This window comes from Centruroides sculpturatus, unplaced genomic scaffold (genome assembly GCF_000671375.1).
Source record: "Centruroides sculpturatus isolate CEXI.00-Female unplaced genomic scaffold, Cexi_2.0 scaffold51, whole genome shotgun sequence".
In the NCBI taxonomy this organism is placed as follows: Eukaryota; Metazoa; Arthropoda; class Arachnida; order Scorpiones; family Buthidae; genus Centruroides; species Centruroides sculpturatus.
The window spans coordinates 170,482-191,780 of NW_019384329.1; the positions used below are offsets into that span (position 1 = coordinate 170,482).

The window sequence follows — 21,299 nt, forward strand, 5'->3', positions numbered from 1 at the left end:
CACTCTTCGGCGATATATATTATGCACGTTGCAAACACCAACGGCTTAGCGAGAAATATAAGAAATGGTTGCCCATTCATGGAAAGTTTTCGCATTTTATGATGGTTGTACAGATAATTATGTTTACAATTCAGAAATTCAATACAGACGACGATCCATTGATTTGCAGTCCCGCGGAAAAGCTTGCAGTAAGAGGTTTAAATAATCCTTTTCTTTTGAGTGTGGTTTATCTTGCATGCTTCGGTAGTCTTTTAGTACATCGATCTGGAACAAAAATTAAATTCTATATACATTTAACCATTTCGGGTTATGCTGGGGAAAAAGTAAAAATGCAAAAATGGCAGACAGGCATGGCTTTTATCTTTGGGTGTTCGTACATTTGTGTTCTTGAATTCTTTGATAGTCTTTTAATATTTCGCTCTGCCATGAAAAAGAAATTGTGTATAGATTTAACGATTCGTTAAACGGTAACAAAATAGATAACGAAATCGTTAAATCTATAAACAACTTCTTTTTACTCACACGTTCACAATAAGTGTTTTGCCTCAGACACCTCTCATCATTTTCTTTTCCTTTCATTGATGTCATGTAAGAGTACAAGCGCAAAATGCTGTTTTTCATTTGCTTATATTTTTTATTTAGAGGAATTCAATTAACAATAAAAAGTCGAAAAACTAACATAATTTAAAAAAATTTTTTAAGATTGTTTAACAAAAATTTTAATTAGAAAAATCATTTAACTCTAAAGTTCAAAACTATATGTTGATGCAATTACATCTGATGGTACTACTGAGAAGAAATTATTGTACAGATAATTTAACATTGAATCGATTTAAGTACGCATCAGAAGTATTGTTGTGCTTGTATGTTGTTTAAAATTTATTTGTAATTTCATAAAGTCCAAAATTTGTATAAAAAACACAACTACTTTATTGCGATGTAAAAAATATTGTAGTGAAACTAATAACGAAACGTGTATATTTTGTTCAATTCATCCCAGTGTAGTTTGTACGTTACCTACAACCCAGTGTGCTTGGAAGAATAATAGGGAAGGCAATTAGTCAAGTAAATAAAATATTACCTAACTTTTTATTTTAGCCATAAATCTGGTGTCCATTAAAATATCTTTCATAGACGTGACATAAATTTAATGGAACTTAATTGAACTTAATTGAATACTGACTATGGTAATTTATGTAACGGATATTGAAATCCAATAATATTTTAATAGACTTAAATTAAGTTGCATTACTGTGCAAACAGATTTGCATATTTCAATCAGTGAAATATTATTTTTAGTCAATTAGTATTATATTCAATAAACTGAACCAACGCAGTCGATGTAATACAGATGTACTGTACAGTACATAAGATATTCAGGAGACTTATATCGAATCTTTCTTTTCAAAACCATATTAATTAATTTAAACAACGAATTCAAGCCATTACATAAAAAATGTCATTCACACACGAGCAGATATGTTTAGATTATATTTTAGCTCCAATTCTCGATTCTGCTAAAGTATACGGACTGGATTTCTGTGTACGATGCAATTGCATATCTAATGAAAGAAACACGAGAAAACACGGCTATCGTTCTACATTATTTAAAATATACAGCGGTGCCATCGAACTATTTCTGTGGACAGTGGCAGTACTTTTCATAATCAGATTGTACGACACGAATTTATATGCTTTACGTGTAATTCATATGTACAACGATTATGCATTACCAGCAGCGGTTGCCTGCGCTTTCCTATCCATTTACGTAGCTGCTCAGTTTAGCATTCTGAAGAGGAGCAAGATTTCACTTCATTGCATAATTAGCAGTTACGAAGGCGAATGGAAAATTATCGAGCAGATACAAGTATACCTGATTAGCATCCTTTTCTGGTTGTTTTTTATATCCATGTTGCTCGATATAATGGCTGCAATTTCTTATTTTATAATAATAAAGAAACTAAACGGCACAGATACGGAAGCCTTCGTTTGTGTTTGCCTTCATACAGTTTGGTTTTTATATGTTGCAGGGCAGATTATGTCGTTGCTATTTATATGCGCAATATTACATTTTACATTGGGTAAAAGATGGATAAATCTCTCCATAGAAGTGTCGGAATTAAACGTAAGAAGCTTACGTTTATTAAAATTAAACGAAAGAAGTAATGTAATTAATGCACTAATGTGGAAACATCAAGAACTTTGGGAATTTATTCAAATGACGAACGATAAATGGAATGTTCTCTTACCGTTCATTCACACTCATTTTCAGTATGCAACGTGTTTTCTTCTGTATGCAACATTATTTGTTGATATGGAACTGACACTGAGAGTTTGTTTAGCCATTATTTCACTTTTGTCACTTTCGGGAATGATTTTAGTGAGTTGGGCTTTATCCTTCTATACCACATTGGTAAGAATTAAATACTCGTTACGTATTAACATTAATTGATTTATAAAATAAATACTTACAAATATAATTTATATTTTAAATTCAATCAGCAGACGTTATTAATTCACCAATAAAACTGCATTAAATATAAAGATTAAGTCGTAACTGTATTTGTTTTTTTCAGATGTACGACAATTTTGTAAATATTGGAAAACTCTATAGAATGAATCTTTCCTTACAGTTCAAGTACAAGGTGATTTTTATAGTTATATTTTGTTATTCTTTATTGTATTATTATTTTATTTTTGAAAGGTTAAAATTTATATTTTTAAATCTTCGTCCGATGGTTATAATTATTATTAATTTTTTGAAGACAAAGTCCGCCAAAAGTGTAATATCTGGAACACAGTTAATAAATGGTGGTTCCTACTTTTTGGGAAGGACTTTGTCTTCAAATTAATATATTAAAATATAGTCAAGTTAACTAACTAATTTACTAAGAGCTTTGAAATCTGTACACTTTCCTAGTTAAACAGCGAATGTTTACAAAATGAAAATGAAAATAATTTTATTATTTTCATAAAAGATAAGTTTATTCCTGTAAGTTTGGAATTATCGTATTAATTGTTGTGAAAAAATAAAATATTAACTTGCTGTTTAATATGTTTTATTTATTTCAAGGTTCTCACAATACCGTATTTAAATTTTTTATCAATCACTATACCAGTATGAACAGTAGGATGATAATATTTTATGATAGCGCAAGGAAAAATATAGACTTTAAAAAAAAAACCAGAATTAACTGTCGAGTGTCAGAGTATGTAGATAAAGTCAGAGTATGTAGATAAACTCATTAGTAGAGATGATTTATAATGCCCTTTATAATTATTTGTGTTTTCAATTATAATTTCAGGTAATTAGCGGATTATACTCTATATTTTCCTCTTTCGTTCAAATTACAGGAGTTATGAAACGCGAAAAGAAATGTCACGTGACGTACAGAAACAATACGAAAGTAACACACAATGCAACTCTCGTATATTAAATTAATGAATTGATTGAATGTGAGAATTACAGAAGGTTTGAAAAATTTACCTACAATTATTAAATATGTCGAATAATAAACGACAAAAAATACAAAATATTTTGTTTAATTATTACTTGAAAAGTTTTAGTGAAATCCACTCGATATAATAACAAGTCTAAATCGTTTAACGTACCAGACCATTACGTTCACCGTGTTGTATTGAAGGAAGAACAAGAGTAATTAATAAGTAGCCGCGAGCCAAGCGTACAATTCCTTCTTCTATATTTCCTTCTCTTTATCTGTGGCACTATTAACGGGGTGATGTCATGTCGCGCATAATATAAAAATTATAAACAATAAAAATTCTTACGGTCTTATGTTGAAATTTCATAACTTTAAAGTAGTAATTGTAATTTTAAACTGTGTACATATAGTTGTATTATCAATACTTTGTGTAATTTAGTATATTGGTAGATTTAGGAGAAATTGTTCCAAGTGATGTACACTTAGCGATAGAAGACAGGTTTGTTTGTTGTTTTTGTATATTTTCGTAAAGTTTTTCTGTAACGAAATGCTTTTTATCGACCCACGTTACAATAATTGCACGTATGTATAATAATTACGTACTGTACGTTTATGTGTGTTTCGTTTACTAAACGTCGAGGAATTCAGGTCACCAGAGAAAACGTAATAGAGATAATGTAGAATCTGTAAAATCGGCAGAAACGTCGTTTCGTTTCGAGTCACAATATCTATCTGTTAATAATGGCGTATGTTGTTACGTTCTCGCCTTTTAATCTGAGTATCGTACAGTCGAAAACTCTTTGTTGTTGTATGGATTTCATTTCTTTAATTAAATGTATATCACAAGTATTATATGAAGTCTTAACTTATCTGAAAAGTGTGCGTAATAATCGTGTTGAATGCTGGTTATTTTGTATGTACGAAAAATAGATAGAGTGACGTCTCTCGTTTCGTATCTGATTACAACCAAAGTAGCGATTGGAACAATCGCAGAAACATTCCCCGGGCGATGGACAGCTTATGGTATTCCGAATTGTTTCGCTGTTTACTTTATAATATATTTACATAGTTCTGTTCATAATACTTTATAATTCTTCGTACCGTTTTGTATTTTAACAGCTGATACTGGTAATGAATTAAATTTTTGAAAAGTAATTGCTTAATTAACCTATCAAAACATATATCTGGTTAAGGGGAGAGTAAAATACATGAACCGAAAAGCATGTGATTAATAAATTACATTTGAATAAACAAGTATTTCCAATTGAGTATATCTGTTACCGCTAAAGCTCGAAATCCGTTAATGTTCGCATTACCTAGCTAATCTGCAGATTAACTAGGGTGATCCGTTAAAGCTGCGAAAATTATTCCATTTCACAAATTACCTAGGTAATGTTCAGATTATCTAGGTAATCTGCAAATTACCTACTAGGCACTCGGTAAAGTGAAAATAAGATTTTTGCTGGAACAACAGCAACGTTTCTGTACGCTTAAATTAACATAATGTTATTTATTTAATTTTCAATATCTAAAGAATCAAGTTAATACAATCAACAAATTAGTTGATTGAATCAATCATCAATCAATTAAAAAAACTTTAATACAAAAATCAAACGGTTTAAAATATTACTACAATTAGGGAAATGAATTTGCAAAACATATGATAAAATTGTACTTACTTATTAGTGCAATCTAAAGATTGGTGACACTTTGAATTACGTAGCAATTGGTTTTTGCGACAAGCACGCCTATTTGTGGTACATTTAGATTTGCAGTCACATTTTCTGAAACCCTGCCCAGTACCAAGGGATTGTTTTATTGCTGTTTGACGTAAAGATATTTCTACAGCAGGGACATCCATCTTCTTTCGTTAAAAATCTCTCTTTGCAAACACTGAATTCAGATTTTGCATACAATTGTTTTAAAATACCTGTTTTAGTATCAAGTTTATAAAAGCCATCCTCTGTTTTACTAAGAACCACAGCTAAAATTGAACGTGCATCAGTTTTTGCTCTGTCTTCTTCGGGTACTTTAATTCTCACAGCGAAACCTTCATCGACGTTTGGGTGCTTTGCATTAGAAACTGCTAACATTTTCTTTGCTTGCTTTTCTAAACATTTCTTGGCTTCATCACGCTGTATTTTCTGATCCATATTCTTTTTACAGATGATGCACAATACATTCTTACCATACCCTTCCTCTTTAGGATCTACTTCACCACAAACTGCGTGAACAAACATATTACACGATTTACACTTGTGAGCACTTGATGCTGCTTTTGAGCAAACAATACAGACTATGTCTTGTATAGTGCTCTTTACAGGCTCCGTACGAAACTGTGATGGCGATTCTGCTGAAGTTGAGAGTAACTCAGTGATGACTTCTTCAACTTGCAGAGGCGATTCCTTGGAGGTGCAGGGTAACTGAATATTCTTCGTGACTGCATCATCAATCAACGGTATAGAAGGCAGTTTAAGATTACTATCGGTAAATTCTTGTATTTCTATAGGTGATTCTGTAGAAGCGGGGGATAACGGAATGTCCTCTTGAGTAAGATTTGACTGTGATCTCATAATCACAGTCTCTTGTGAATCTTCTAATTTTTCAAGGTCTTCTTCAGTTTTTATCGAATGTCAAACAATTCTCCGGCATGGACAAACTTTTTCAAACCTTTCTCGCGCATCTGACAACGGCTCAATGAGTTTTTCACAGCCTCGTACAGTCAACACATCACACCTTTGAATTATTTGATAATCTCGAGATGATTCTTTCTTCTTGGAAACTTTTATTTGCTTTACATCTTCAATTATGGAATCATACTTTGGTTTGTTATTAAAACACTACGTATTATATTTTAAATCTTCGCTAAAGAGGTTTGCGAAGAATCTTTTCTTGATTTTACTCACCAATTCGGTGCTTGCTTGCATTCTAGGATTTAAATTTATATACGTAAAAAGAAGGAGTGGGGAAAGGAAGTGAAAGAAACAAACTTTTAAACTTTAACGATACGGAAGCCGTTAATGTGCAGATTACCTAGATACTCTGCAAATTACCTAGGTAATTCGAGAAATTGAACAATTTTCGCAGCTTGAACGGATCACCCTAGTTAATCTGCAGATTAGCTAGGTAATGTACACATTAACGGATTTCGAGCTTTAGCGGTAACATATCCAAAACTTCTGGAATGTGATTTTTGTTACATAAAAACAATTAATGTTCTTAGTTGTAAAGACAGTCTGTAAGTGTTTCTCTGTATTAATGTTGGTCATGATTCGTGGTGTAAGATTATTTATTCGGACTTTTAGTTACAAATATGACATCATTGGAGCTGCAGTTTATACTATTGATAGTATGATGTTCTCCATTTTCCATCATTTGTACAGACGGTCAGAAGAATGACGATTCTTCTGCTGTTTGTTAGTGTTGTTAATCTCAATCTAATAACTAAGCACATTTTATTTATCTTGATTGCATCCTTCTGCCGAATTGCAGGAACGACTCTATTGTTAAAAGTAAAGCATCATGTACAGGTTCCAGCCAGTACTAATTTCAGATGGAGAGCATATATTTTAAGTTAAATAAATTAAAAATACGATTATAAATTGCAGCCAGGCATTGTGATGATGTTACAAGAAATATTTGCTTGTTTGCACATTATTAATTCACAATTGAGTAGTTAGATATAAACTAGAATTATTTACTAAAAGTTCAATTAAAAATGCTAAATAAAAAAATGCAAATAATAATAACGAGTAAAATCGTCATTAATTGTGACCTTGCTGGAAATACAGACATACCCCTTTATCTTTGCTCTTTCTTTACCTTTAATGCCTAAATTTAACATCAATCACTCTTATTAACAAAATTTATTAATAAAATTTAGTTAATAATTATGTTAAAAATATACAAAATTTTATTAATTCTTCAACCATTTTTGAAAATTCCAGCATTTATTCTAAATCTAATATCGCCGTCTTCCTCACCGACCCTTTCACTTCTAAAAATTTGCGTAATTGTGCTAAACTACTATAAAGTGGTGCAACATTTGATTGCTAATAACTCTGATCAACACCTTTAGTGAATGCAACAAATTTAAAATAGAGTTTGTATATTGTTAACGTAGTTATTAACTAAATTTTATTAAAATTTATTAGAAGACACTCTGACAGTTCCCTTGTTAGTGGCCTCAGCTGATACAACATTTTTTATTTTTATTACTATAAATATGCAAAAAGCTGAATTTTCAAAGTAGGAATAAGTTTTATAAAAAAAAGGTATAAATGCTAATAACAACTGAAATCATCATTAAATATGATTATACTAATATCCGTGACCCCCTTTATCTCCCATTTAACGATTTAATCATCATACTTGTTAGAATCAATTCCACTAACAAAGAACCTTTCTTGCCATATTTCAGAAATTTTTCACAAAAGCATAGGGGTTATTACGTGTCAAAAAGAATGAACAAAATCATGCCCCCACATCATTTATACATATAAGAAAAGGAACCCGAAGTTATTTGCAATTCTCCAGGTCTCAGGTGTGTTCTGAGCCATACTCGCCATACTCTCTTGTTATATCCAATAGAGCCGATATAGTAAAAAATGACTTTTCATACATATCCAGTGCATATACATACACTTCGTTCTTTTTTATTTTTTAACAAAGTCGGGGCAATCTGGATAACACTTCTTACTTGTATTACTATTGATAAAAATACGAGAAGCGCAATAACTCTGCACTGGTAATGTAATAGGGGTGCTGATAGAAAAAATATCAAGTTAGGTTTTCACTACTACAAACGAAATAAAAATAAAAAGCATATTACATTACGCGCTTAGACAAGAAAGAAAATTATAGTCCTCCTTTATATGAATTGATTTTGTCATTGAATTCAGTCAATAACGAGAAAGATCAATAAGATCATAATGCATCGAAGGAAAGTTCAATCAGTATAGAAGAAGAAACATACAAAATCAATGTGTATACTAGATTATCAATAATGCAGTTTACAAGATTCTTGAATCTATTAAACCAGGCAAAGAAGTAATACAATTTGCTGTTTGCTAATTTGTTTGGTTTCGTAGAATACAGCAAGGCAACACAGGGTAAATAGAACTACGTAAAAGCCCAGACAACTTACGAGGATAGACTATGAGTCAGACACGAAGCCACGAGTAGAATACAGTGGGTTTTTTTTTTCATTCTCCCAATCTTATTGGAAGTTAATATAGTCTATTCTGTAATTCATATATTCAAAAATGCACTGTGCAGTTAAAGAGTAATTCTGTATTCGAGACAAAGCAACAAATTAATAACTTTGGCTTGTTTTAAATCTTCTACTTTTCAGCTGTTAAATTTTTTAATATATAATATAAAAGATTACTTTCACATATAGAAAGTAATTTATTTTCGAGTATGGAATTAGAACAGAATTAAATCAGGAAAGAAATAATATCAGAAATTTTGTCATTCTCTAAACAGAATCGAATAAATTATCTTTAAAACATTATAATCTATGTTAAGTAATTGTAAACATCATTTAAAACAAATTCATTTACAAATCGTTACACTGTTAATACGCAAATTATCTAACCAATTTTAAGCGCTCGTATTATAAATGATCTATTAAAATATATTTAGGCTGAAACCAATTCCAGCTTTAATAAAGTAAACAAATGAAAAATTAATCTCGGCATAACAACATTCGATTAAAATTCTTTACGATAAAAGGAATTTTAATTGAAATTCCTTAAACTACGTTAATGCATTTTGAGAAGCTTAACAGACTTATAAAGAGTGAAAAATTCAATTATAAACCATTAAGAATTTCACTTAGTTGTTCAATTATTTGTGCTTTAATTTGAATATATTAACTTTGCCTCCAAATTTTCAAACATAATCGATATTACACCATAGCAACGCAATATAATACAAGAGATTTCTTCGACAGTTGGATGCCGTATGTTACATGAATAGCAAATGTTGTTCTTAGACTAAAAATAATTCGTTATATTAAGAAAAAAAATGGCGCTTCTAGAGAAACAACGTTGTATGGGTTATTTGTTAGCCCCAATATTTAATTCGGCAAAGATATTTGGACTATATTTTTGGAATTCTTGTCCGTGCATGGAGGACGAAAACAGAGCAAAAAGTCATTTTCGGTCCAGCTTATTTAACATATATACTTCTTTCGTAGAACTATTTCTATGGACGATGGCCTTGCTTTCCTCTGTGAGATTGGTCAATATGAATGCTTATTTTTTAAGAATGATAAAAATATATGGAGATTATGCTTTGGAGGCATCGACAGTCGCTGCGTTACTATCGATATATATAGCTGGCCAGTTTAGTATTCTGAAGAGGAGGAAAATTGATATCCATTGCATAATCGGCAGCTATCAAGAAGTATCAAAAATAACCACTCGCGTAGAAACTTATGCGTGGCATTTCTTATCGTTATTATTTATCACATGTATTATGATTACTTTGATGCCTGGAATTTTGTTTTTTGCCGAAATAAAGAGACAAAAAGGAAGTGATACAGAAGCATTTCTTGTATCTTTCATTTATTCTTTGTGGGCCATTTATATTGCAGGTCAGATAATGTTTCTTCTTCTACTATGTCTAGCAGCTTTCTTTGTCCTGCAGAAAAGATACCTAAAAATGTCAGAAGAAATAACAGAAATTACCGTTGAAAACTATTTTCTGGAAGAGTCGTTACAAGGAATATTGCAGAAACACGTGGAACTTTGGGAATATTTTACAATNGAATATGCCTGATCATGTGTAATTATTCAAATCGCTCATAAATTTCGAGAAGGATGATACATAAATGAAAATCATAATAGGCGTGAAAACAATGGTCCTTCTTCTACTATGTCTAGCAGCTTTCTTTGTCCTGCAGAAAAGATACCTAAAAATGTCAGAAGAAATAACAGAAATTACCGTTGAAAACTATTTTCTGGAAGAGTCGTTACAAGGAATATTGCAGAAACACGTGGAACTTTGGGAATATTTTACAATGGTTAACGAAAAGTGGGACATTTTCCTACCTTTTGTTTACACGTGTTCTATTTACTTGACGTCTTTCGTTTTGTATGCAACGATATTCGTTAAATTACAACCAATACAGAAAATTGTTTATACATTAATATCGTTACTTCTTCTTTTTGGACTAATGTGTGTGTCTTGGGCACTTTCTCATTTAACATGTTTGGTAAGTACAGTACATTATACTTCTATGATAATTGAAGATTGTAAACAAACCAGTCGATTTAACGTTATGGGATAATGGCTTAGAAATAATCTTAGGCATCTACAATTAAAAGTCAGTAATTCATTGCTGACAATAATACGTTGAGTAGAAAAAACTACTGAGAAATTTATTTTCTATTATTTAACAATTGTAATGTCTTAGATGTCAACCAAAATTCCAAACTAATTTTCGATAACATAATTGGATCGCAATAAAACTTTGTACATATAAAGCAACTATAAAGTCAATCCTCGGTTTGCCAACTTAGTCGTTCCTAAAAGTTGTTTAGGAAACAAAAGATATTTTCTCATAAAAGAAAAATATAATGTAAGTTAGCCGGTTTCCGACCAGTGATACAATGCCTTAATTTTTGCATTTCTAGCTGTATTTTGTTCATAAAAATGCCAATACATTCAACTTTTTAAAACAATTTCCATCCTGTTAGCATTAAAAAGGCTACTTTTAGCAAGCCCATTATATGTTCGGCTAGGCACACTCTGGGGGTGGCAGGTGGTGAGGGACAGGAGCTGACACATTGGTCAAACAACTCCCTGAGGAAGCGAAGTGACTTTGGCGTAGCGGGGTCCTAACACTGAGAAAGAGGTGGGTTAGAATATTCGAAGAAATCTCATTTGCCTCGGCCGTTGATGTAGTTGTTTACTCTATCAGGTGTAAGGATTCAGAGTTGTCAGAATATCACGGTCCTTGGGTCTGTATACCAACATTAGTGAAGCTGGCTGTCTGAAGTGCCAAAAATCTTCACATTATAACTTTGTTATTATTATAACAGTTTATTTTAAAACGAGTCGTACAGACTTTTTCGATAATTATAATAAGTTATAGTTTAATATTATTCATTAAATCGAGCATTGTAACTGTACAGCTCTACTATATATTAATTAGCTACAAAATGTAGCTAACTTACATTTTATCGTTTAATAAACTGAATATATTAATATAATAAATCATTTGCAGGTTGAAATATTCTTTTTTTTTTTCAGATGTACGATGATTTCATCAGCATCGAAAAGGTTTTTCCTGCAAATCTCTCATTTACTTTCAAATATAAGGTAAGTAAATAAATTTAGGAAAGATTGATAAACGCTACACCTTAAAATCTTGGAGGGGGGGTCAATTTTTCTCTATTTTATATATAACAGTCGGTAAACTAGAAATGCATTCGATAATTCAGATACTTGCACAAGTACTAAAGGTATTTTTTACAATTTATACCTACCTGTCTCCTGTTACTATGTAAGAAACCACGACCTAGAAACATCCCTGATCTTTGAATAATCCGCGAAAAATAAATACCTTTTAAGAATAAACCCTCGGTTTTTAGACAACAAAATACGGCATTTAATTATCTGAAATTCATACATAAATAATATTTTTGACTGCAACAGATAAACGACTTTATGAAGAGATTTGGAAAGATTCCTCTCGGCATATCCATTGGCGGATTCTTCTATATAAAACGGGATTTCCCAATAAGAGTAAATTGCCATTTGTTTTTAAAACATACAAATATCTGTCACTTAGAAATAATATTACTGAAACATATTTCTTTTCAGATAATTAGTGCTGTTTACTCGATATTTTCTTCGTGTATTCAAGTGAGTGGAATTTTGAAGAAGGAAAAGCATTGCATACACAAAGGTGGAAACAGTACATTTCATACGTGATCGTATTTTCACGCAGAATAGTTAAAACGCTGTGAAAGTAAAAGTTAATTATCATTAACTTTTAATTAATAATTTTGCAATAAATGATTTTGTAAATAGAGAAAGTGTTTAGCGTAACAAATTAAATGTTGCGATCATCAGTAGAAATAAATAGCAACATTTAATCAAATCTAAAAGATACTCTTATAATTACTACACTTTTCTAATTGTCAATATACCGAGTGACTATAATTAAAGTACTGTACCTGTATTTAACATTGTGTACAGGATATTAACTAGTTCAAATGGAACACAATATAGCATGGTAACATACAGTCGACCCCCGTATAAGATCATTCATTATTCCGTTTTATATGAATTCCATGTTGTACGAGTCACTTAAATTTTACAAATTCGTGAGCCGTTCACAGCCCGGTACATGTATTTGTAAAATGTAAGTGACTCGTACAAGATGGAATTCATATAAAACGGAATAATCAATGATCTTATAGGGGGGTCGACTGTATTATAATGTGCGCAAGATATTTCTATTACTAACTTAGCTCTAAAACTTGCCACTATTACATTTCTAGCACTGCAAGAAAACATATTTAATTTGTACAGGATACTTCTTCCGATGCAAGAGATAGTACTGAATGCTGTCACAATTATACAATTAGAAAATAGTGTATCGAATATGCCTGATCATGTGTAATTATTCAAATCGCTCATAAATTTCGAGAAGGATGATACATAAATGAAAATCATAATAGGCGTGAAAACAATGGTCGCAGCAGGCTCCGATTAACTTTACAAGCTTATCAGGTTTGAAACTAAAGTTACGTTATTTCAAATCTAATATTGTCCCCGGAATGGAGCTAGGTAGATGACCAGAACGACTTTATTGTTAGAGGAAAGTATGATATACAAGGGCAAGCAACTACTAATTTCAGGTGGATATAATATATTTTAAATGAAATAAGTAACAAATATGATTAAAAATTGCAGCCCGGCATTGTGATAATGTCACAATGAATTTTAGCTCGTTTGCACATTATTCTTTCATAATGGAGTAGATAAATAAAAACTAAAATTATTTACTAAAAATTCAATTATTCGAATATTTGAAATTGACCCAATATCCGAATGACCCGATGTCCGAATTATTTATGATATTTATGATAATAGGAGTTTTACTGTATAATTTATAGTACTTCGTTTAAAAGTTTTAAATTTTATACATTACAGTAAGACCTCGTTTAGCGCTGCGTTTAGTAAGACCTCGTTGGTAAGGCTCTCACACAACTGGCAGAATACGGAATTCATGTAGAACTGGAAAATAGTGATTCTGAAAACGAAGAACCCAAAGAAATTGTTACAGATTTCCTTATTAAAAGTTTGGTAACGATAACCGAAATCGTTGTTCACATTGCAGCGAATGATACAAATGTTAAAAGGAGTGCATAAGCTTCTTTGTTTAGTTAAGTGACAGCAACGCAACACTTGGGCGATCTGCGTAGAGGATGCATTCCGGAAGGTCGTTTTAAGTGTAACTGATTCTTATTCAGATGTGACAGACATGGTGAAAATCCGGAAACCTTCTCGTCGTTAGCCTGTCCTGGCGAGACGCAAATCCACGACCGAATTCCCAGTGTTCAGAGAACAGAACCGCTTGGCCATTGCAAAAGCAAGACAAGACATTTTGTATGCGATCTCCTCCTACCGACATTTGCTTAACGAACGAAAAAAGAAAAGCGACAAATAACACTAGACGAGATCGTAGAAAAAAAAATTAACAATTTCAGAAGAGCCAGGATCTTCCTCACAAAAATAAATTTTATATTTCTGTGCGCATATGTTTATATCTTATGTACAGGGAGAGATAAAAATAACTTAAAATTAAAGCAAAATTTTTTTTATTTTGGTCGCGTGTTTCCCTTTCCCTATTTAATATGAATCAAAATGACTTCGTTTAACGCTGTTTCATTTAGCGCTTTGCTCTCTAGGAACGTATCCTAAGCGCTTAACAAAATCTTACTGTGTAACTATGTTAATCATTGTTACTTACATTGAATAAAGATATGTTTGTATTGCATAATAACGATTATTATAATATTTTAATTTTCAAACTTTTTGTACTTTTAAATATTATAAAATGGTAAAAAGCTTAATTTTCAGGATAGAGATGGGTTTAATAAACAAAATTGCAAATGCTAATAACGAGTAAAATTGTCATTAAATTTGACCCTATTGGAGATACACACGACTCTTTCTATTTAACAGTACCAATCCCCTTTATAAACGAATCACCATTTTAAATTTTGANGATGTCAAATATTGTAAACGTTTCTTGTAGCATCTCTTTGTATGAAGAACTCCCGTTAATTGAATGAGAGAAGAGAAAACAGAATACAATCCACTTATCATCTGAAAGGAATTAAAAGTAATGCAATTAAAAGAATAGTTTTATAGAAAATGTGATTTTTATTTAATGTATTTCTAAATGGCGATTTCAGTTTAAGTATAAACTTACAATTATATAACGACCCTATTGGAGATACACACGACTCTTTCTATTTAACAGTACCAATCCCCTTTATAAACGAATCACCATTTTAAATTTTGAAAATTTTTGACGAAACAAGCACAGGAATTATCAATTACCCTTGAAAACGAATAAATAAAATCGTGCCCCATCCAAAAAACACAAACACTAACATTCATACATACCGAATAAGCCTAATTTTTCTTGGCATTCTCAATGATTCGAAGTCCCCTAAGCCGAAGAACGTAAAAATCTGGGGGAGGTCATTTTTTAACGATCGCCATATTTTTCGTTCGTTATATAGTCAATAAATTCATATAAAGTGACTTGAAACATTTTACTTGAATTAATTAACGATTTATTTAGAAGTAGAAAAACATTTATAAATTCTTTAACCAATATTTAGAATGGAACTTTGGGGTGGACATAGGCTTTATATTATTCCGTTAAACTTTCATATAAATTAAAAGATATAATCTAGGTTAAGGCTTTTATGTCAAACAGATGGCGCTACGAGTACGACGCCCTAAGTTTGCTTTTCTGTGAAAATATAGCAGATCATCTATCTGTCTATATAAATAAAAATGTAATGTTCGTTTGTTCCTACCGATTCCTTTGAAATTTTGACACAACGCTGCATTCGAATATACGCACGTGTTTTTATATAATATACGTGTACCCAATATATAAAATTACTTGTCCTGTCTGACTGACTGACTGAATGAATGACTGAGGCTAGGACTCCACTACCGTAAAAACGGCGTAAAATCCCCTCGCCGTAAAAGCTTTTAATCACGTGACCTATTTGCGTTTGCGCTCGGATTACGGTGGAGGTCCGGCTAGCGCGAAGTTTTTACGGCGACGGTGCTGCTCCAAGTGTCGAAAGTAAATACTTCTTCGCACGTGAATTGGTAGAAACGGAAGATGGTTGTTTACGTGATATATCGATATAAAGACAACGATTATATTCTACGAGTATTTTCTGTACTATAATTACAAATGTAGTAAAAATAATATCGTTACTTTCATATACTAACTTTTATTATCGTATTATTAAGATAATATACAGCACTTATAAGCTTAGCTTTTTTATTATATACGCCTCTAAATTGAAGGATTTCCTTTGATATCCATTATTATAATCGAGTTACCTCTTGTCGTAGATACACGAATACTTTCGGATGTTTTCGATATATCTTTCTGGATCTATTCTACAGTAGCCACGAGGGCACGTACACAAAAGCTCGTTTTCCGCCATTTTAGCTTCGTGTTGCGATGACGTAGTTCCACTGACTTCTGATTGGTTGAAGGTACCGTTTTACGGTCGTAATCCTGTCGAAAGTTGAACATAGCTCAACTCGCTTTTACGCTGGTTTTACGGCCTGCTCAAGCGTAAGATATCAGGGTCACGTGGTTAAAAGCTTTTACGTCGAGGGGTTTTTACGTTGTTTTTACGGTAGTGGAGTCCTAGCCTGATTCTTCATCGCCCAGAGCAAACCACTGAACCTAGAGGTGAAAATTGGTACACGGTTAGGGTACGTCATAAAAACGCACACTAAGAAGGGATTTTTCGAAATTCCCTTGCGAGGGGGGAGAGAGGAATTCAGGCTTAATCAGAAGAACGCCTTCTACTATACTATTTTAGACGCGATTTTTTTAGCTGCATATTAGTAGGGTACGCTATGGGAATGCACACTAAGAAGGGATTTTTCGAAATTCTCCTGCAGGGGGAAAAAGAGACCGTTAAATCTTATTCGGAAAAACAACTTCTACTGTACTATTTTAGATGCAGAGTACACAGTTAGGGTACGTCATGAAAACGCACACTAAGAAGTGATTTTTTGAAATTCCCCCTAGGGGGAGATGTACAGGATTTAGGCCTACCATAAAGAACTCTGCTTCTATTTATACTATTTTAGATGTGTTTTTTGCATTTTTGATTGCGTTTTAATAGGGTACGTCAAGAGAATGTACACTAAGAAGGGATTTTTCGAAAAATTCCCCCACCCCCACGGGGGAAGTGTTATACATTTATAATAGATACATTTTGAGCCACAACAACGCGTTGTGGAGTATGGTAGTAAAAAATATTTTTGTTTTAGTCAAATTTAAATTGTTTTTAAAAACATTATTTATTTCTCTACTTAAATATATTTTACAAAAACATGTTTATTTATTTTCAGTTAGATCGTGTAGTTAGTATACAGTCTAAGAACTATGGTGCGTACGTAAATAATAATACATATAGAAAACATTTCAATAAAATTTAACGTGTTTTAAACACCTAATTTCAATTACATAAGCATAACTACGACAACAACTCATTACCTTGTCTATTAGTTACATGTCATTTAATACAAATGCAGTTAGACTGTCCGTTAAATCCAAACACTGTTATATTCGAGTCCGTTAAATCTAAAGACGAAACTTTAAAGCGTACTTTCAGAATATCTCACATTTGAGAATGTTGAATGTTAATCGCATCACTTTCGCGAAGACTTAAAGAATAAAGTCAACACTACATTATTCTATTCTACTATTTTTGAAGTTAATTACACAATAATTGAGAAAAATTCGTTTTTTTTCTTAATCTGTGACATATCGATTATCTCCTTTATATCAGTACTAAAACAAACTTTCTTTGAACATGCAAGGACAGTGAAGATAAGTATTTGTGAATACCAATTTAAATTTTAGGCGCTGTTTTCAGTCAACTTCTCTAATATACAGTACTATTAATTATCTCAAGTAGCAGATTAAACACTCTGCTGTAAATACTGTACTTAGAAGATAATTTAATCAAAGATATTCAAACCATATGATAGAGGTTTAAAGATTAACATCGAGTTTAAGATTCAATAGTTTATAAGCAATGAATATATGTTATCAGTGATAATTGCTGTATTAAAAATTCTAAATATTTAAGAAACTGTTTCGTTGTTAGATGTCAAATATTGTAAACGTTTCTTGTAGCATCTCTTTGTATGAAGAACTCCCGTTAATTGAATGAGAGAAGAGAAAACAGAATACAATCCACTTATCATCTGAAAGGAATTAAAAGTAATGCAATTAAAAGAATAGTTTTATAGAAAATGTGATTTTTATTAATGTATTTCTAAATGGCGATTTCAGTTTAAGTATAAACTTACAATTATATAACAAATAAAAGTACAGTGGAACCCCGGTTAACGAACGTAATCCGTTCCACGAGTCCGGTCGTTAACCGAATTGTTCGTTAACCGAAGCAATTTTTCCCATAGAAATTAACGCAAATACAATTAATCCGTTCTAGCCGTCAGTATTTTTGTAATTTTATTTGTAAAATTGATTTTCTTTGATGAATATATAAGAAAACGTAGTATCTATCATTACAGCAACAAATATGTAAACTTTATTTAATAAAGTAGCACTGTACATACCTTCGTTTCTACGGAGCTTAATGCTTGGAAGAGGAATCCCCCTCCATAAAAATATCGGGTAGCACTGCATCGGGAGTTTCTTCGAGTCGAGATCTCTTTTGATAAGAAACAAGAAAATTGTCTAAAGTTGATTGTCTTACTCTCTTAATCAAAATTTTTCTAAAATGCGCTAGCACAGTGTCGTTCATTAAATTAATGACCCTATTAGCCACAACTTTGTTAGGATGGTGCTTCTCGATAAATTCCTGCACATCATTCCATTTTCTGCAAATTTCCTTGATCTCAGCACTGGTGATTTCTTCCCTAGCCTCTTCCTCTGACGAATGCTCTTCTTGTAAGACTTTCATCTGTTCTTCCTGCATGGCAACCAGCTCTTCTGTCGTTAGTTCATTTTGATGGTCTTTCAGCAACTCCTCCACGTCTGCATCATCTACCTCTACTCTCAAACTCTTGCCAATGGACACGATTTCATGCACTACATCAGGAGAGCTCTCTTCTTCAAATTCCTGAAAGTTTCGCTCTGGGACACAAGTTGGCCAAAGTTTCCTCCAGGCCGATTGCAAAGTGCGGTGAGAGACCTCACTCCAGGCTTTGTCAATAAGGTTGATACAATGCAGGATGTTAAAATGCTCCTTCCAAAAAGCTCTAAGAGTTAAGTCGGTATCATTGGTAACCTGAAAACACATGGTAAACAGTGCCTTGGTATACAGCTTTTTAAAATTGGAAATCACTTGCTGATCCATTGGTTGCAGTAATGGAGTTGTGTTGGGTGGAAGGAATTTGACCTTGATGAAGTCATGTTCACTATCCAAGTCGTCCTCCAAATTTGGTGGATGTGCTGGAGCATTATCCATTAAGAGAAGACATCTAAGAGGAAGATCCATTTCCTGAAGATAATTTTTAACAGTAGGAGCAAACACTTCTGTGAGCCAATCCATGAATAAAGTCCGAGTTACCCATGCCTTACTATTTGCCTTCCATTGTACAGGCAGTTTGGACTTTATCACATTTTTGCTCTTAAAGGCACGAGGATTTTCAGCGTTGTAGACTAAAAGTGGCTTGATTTTGAGGTCACCACTTGCATTAGCGCAAAATAAAAGAGTGAGTCTGTCCTTCATGGGCTTGTGCCCGGGAAGTGCTTTCTCTTCTTGGGTTATGTACGTTCGTCTAGGCATTCTTTTCCAAAAAAGACCGGTCTCGTCGCAATTAAACACTTGATTCCAGACGTATCCTTCACTTTTTACAAACTCTACGAATTCATCTGCAAATGCTTTTGCAGCTTTTTCATCTGAACTTGAAGCCTCCCCGTGTCTTATGACACTGTGAATGTCAGTTCGTCGACGAAACCTATCAAACCACCCTCGGCTCGCTTTAAAGTCCTGCCTGTCTGCACTTGTACTGGGTGTCTGGGTCAATCAGTCATTGTATAAATTTTTGCCTTTTCACAAATTATAGCTTCACTAACACTGTCTCCAGCAAGTTGCTTTTCATTGATCCATATCAGCAACAACTTTCCAACTTCATCTAAAACTTTAGATCTTTGTTTCGATATCACATTCACTCCTTTAGCCACTTCGGCAGCCTTAAATGCTTTTTTGTTTTTAATAATTGTAGAGATAGTCGATTTTGCCACATTATATTCTTTAGCGATGTCAGAAACACGAATGCCATTCTCGTATTTTGCAATAATTTCTTTCTTTAATGCTACACTAAAACGTTTTCTATTTCCACAGTCACTTCTCTCTTTCTTCGGTGCCATATTGATTAAATATACAGTATAAATAACAAAACTAAAAAACGAAGTTTAGCACACTCGAAAAAGCAATGCTTACCTCGCGCACGCCTAAGAGCAACTGAAATTTGTGAGGTTCCAGAACGGCTGGAAACTATCATTTAATATCGACATATTAAAAGCGAAAACACTATTGTTAAGTCGGACCAAAGTTCAGGGAAAAGTAAGGAAAAAAAGTGTAGTTGTCAAAACAAACGCGACGCGAAAACGAATGACGTAACGGATCAGGTGGAATGTCTGCGGGAAAGATGAAACTCTGACAGAAGCAGTCATAAACAGTCGGTCTAGGTTAAATATTCGGAAAAAGGAAACGATTTGACGGGTATAAAAACATCGCATATGATCGTTAATGTTCTAAAATGACAGATAGCAGAAACAATAGGCTAAATTATGAGCAAAAGGCTTATAGGTTTATCAACAATCTCCGATCAGAGTCGATGACAGGTGTCAAATAAACGTCTCAGAACAAACTTTTCTCGTGACCTGATCTGGTTTTGGTTTTCACCTGGAGACAAAGAAGAAAACAATCGGGAAGCAAGGAATGGGACGCAAAAGTAATCGTAAGGTGAGATTCAAGGAAGAAATAACACACTCGAAAAAGCAATGCTTACCTCGGGCACGCCTAAGAGCAACTGAAATTTGTGAGGTTCCAGAACGGCTGGAAACTATCATTTAATATCCACATATTAAAAGCGAAAACACTATTGTTAAGTCGGACCAAAGTTCAGGGAGAAGTAAGGAAAAAAAGTGTAGTTGTCAAAACAAACGCGACGCGAAAACGTATCACGTAACGGATCAGGTGGAATGTCTGCGGGAAAGATGAAACTCTGACAGAAGCAGTCATAAACAGTCGGTCTAGGTTAAATATTCGGAAAAGGGAAACGATTTGACAGGTATAAAAACATCGCATATGATCGTTAATGTTCTAAAATGACAGATAGCAGAAACAATAGGCTAAATTATGACCGAAAGGCTTATAGGTTTATCAACAATTTCCGATCAGAGTCGACGAACAGGTGTCAAATAAACGCCTCAGAACAAACTTTTCTCGTGACCTGATCTGGTTTCGGTTTTCACCTGGAGACAAAGAAGAAAACAATCGGGAAACGAGAAATGGGATGCAGGATTAATCGTAAGGTGAGATTTAAGGAAGAAATACTATAAAAACTCCGAAT

General features: G+C 32.8%; 1 protein-coding gene across 1 annotated transcript; it reads right to left on the bottom strand.

Annotated features, from left to right (window-relative positions):
• Positions 1 to 18,273: 18,273 nt before the first annotated feature.
• LOC111628867 (tigger transposable element-derived protein 1-like) lies at positions 18,274 to 20,259 on the bottom strand. The gene is made up of 2 exons (XM_023372725.1): positions 19,798 to 20,259; positions 18,274 to 19,738 (listed from the first exon to the last, which is right to left on the bottom strand). The coding sequence occupies exons 1-2, from the start codon at positions 20,089 to 20,091 to the stop codon at positions 18,350 to 18,352; spliced, it is 1,683 nt and encodes a 560-aa protein (XP_023228493.1). The 5' UTR covers positions 20,092 to 20,259; the 3' UTR covers positions 18,274 to 18,349.
• Positions 20,260 to 21,299: the final 1,040 nt, after the last annotated feature.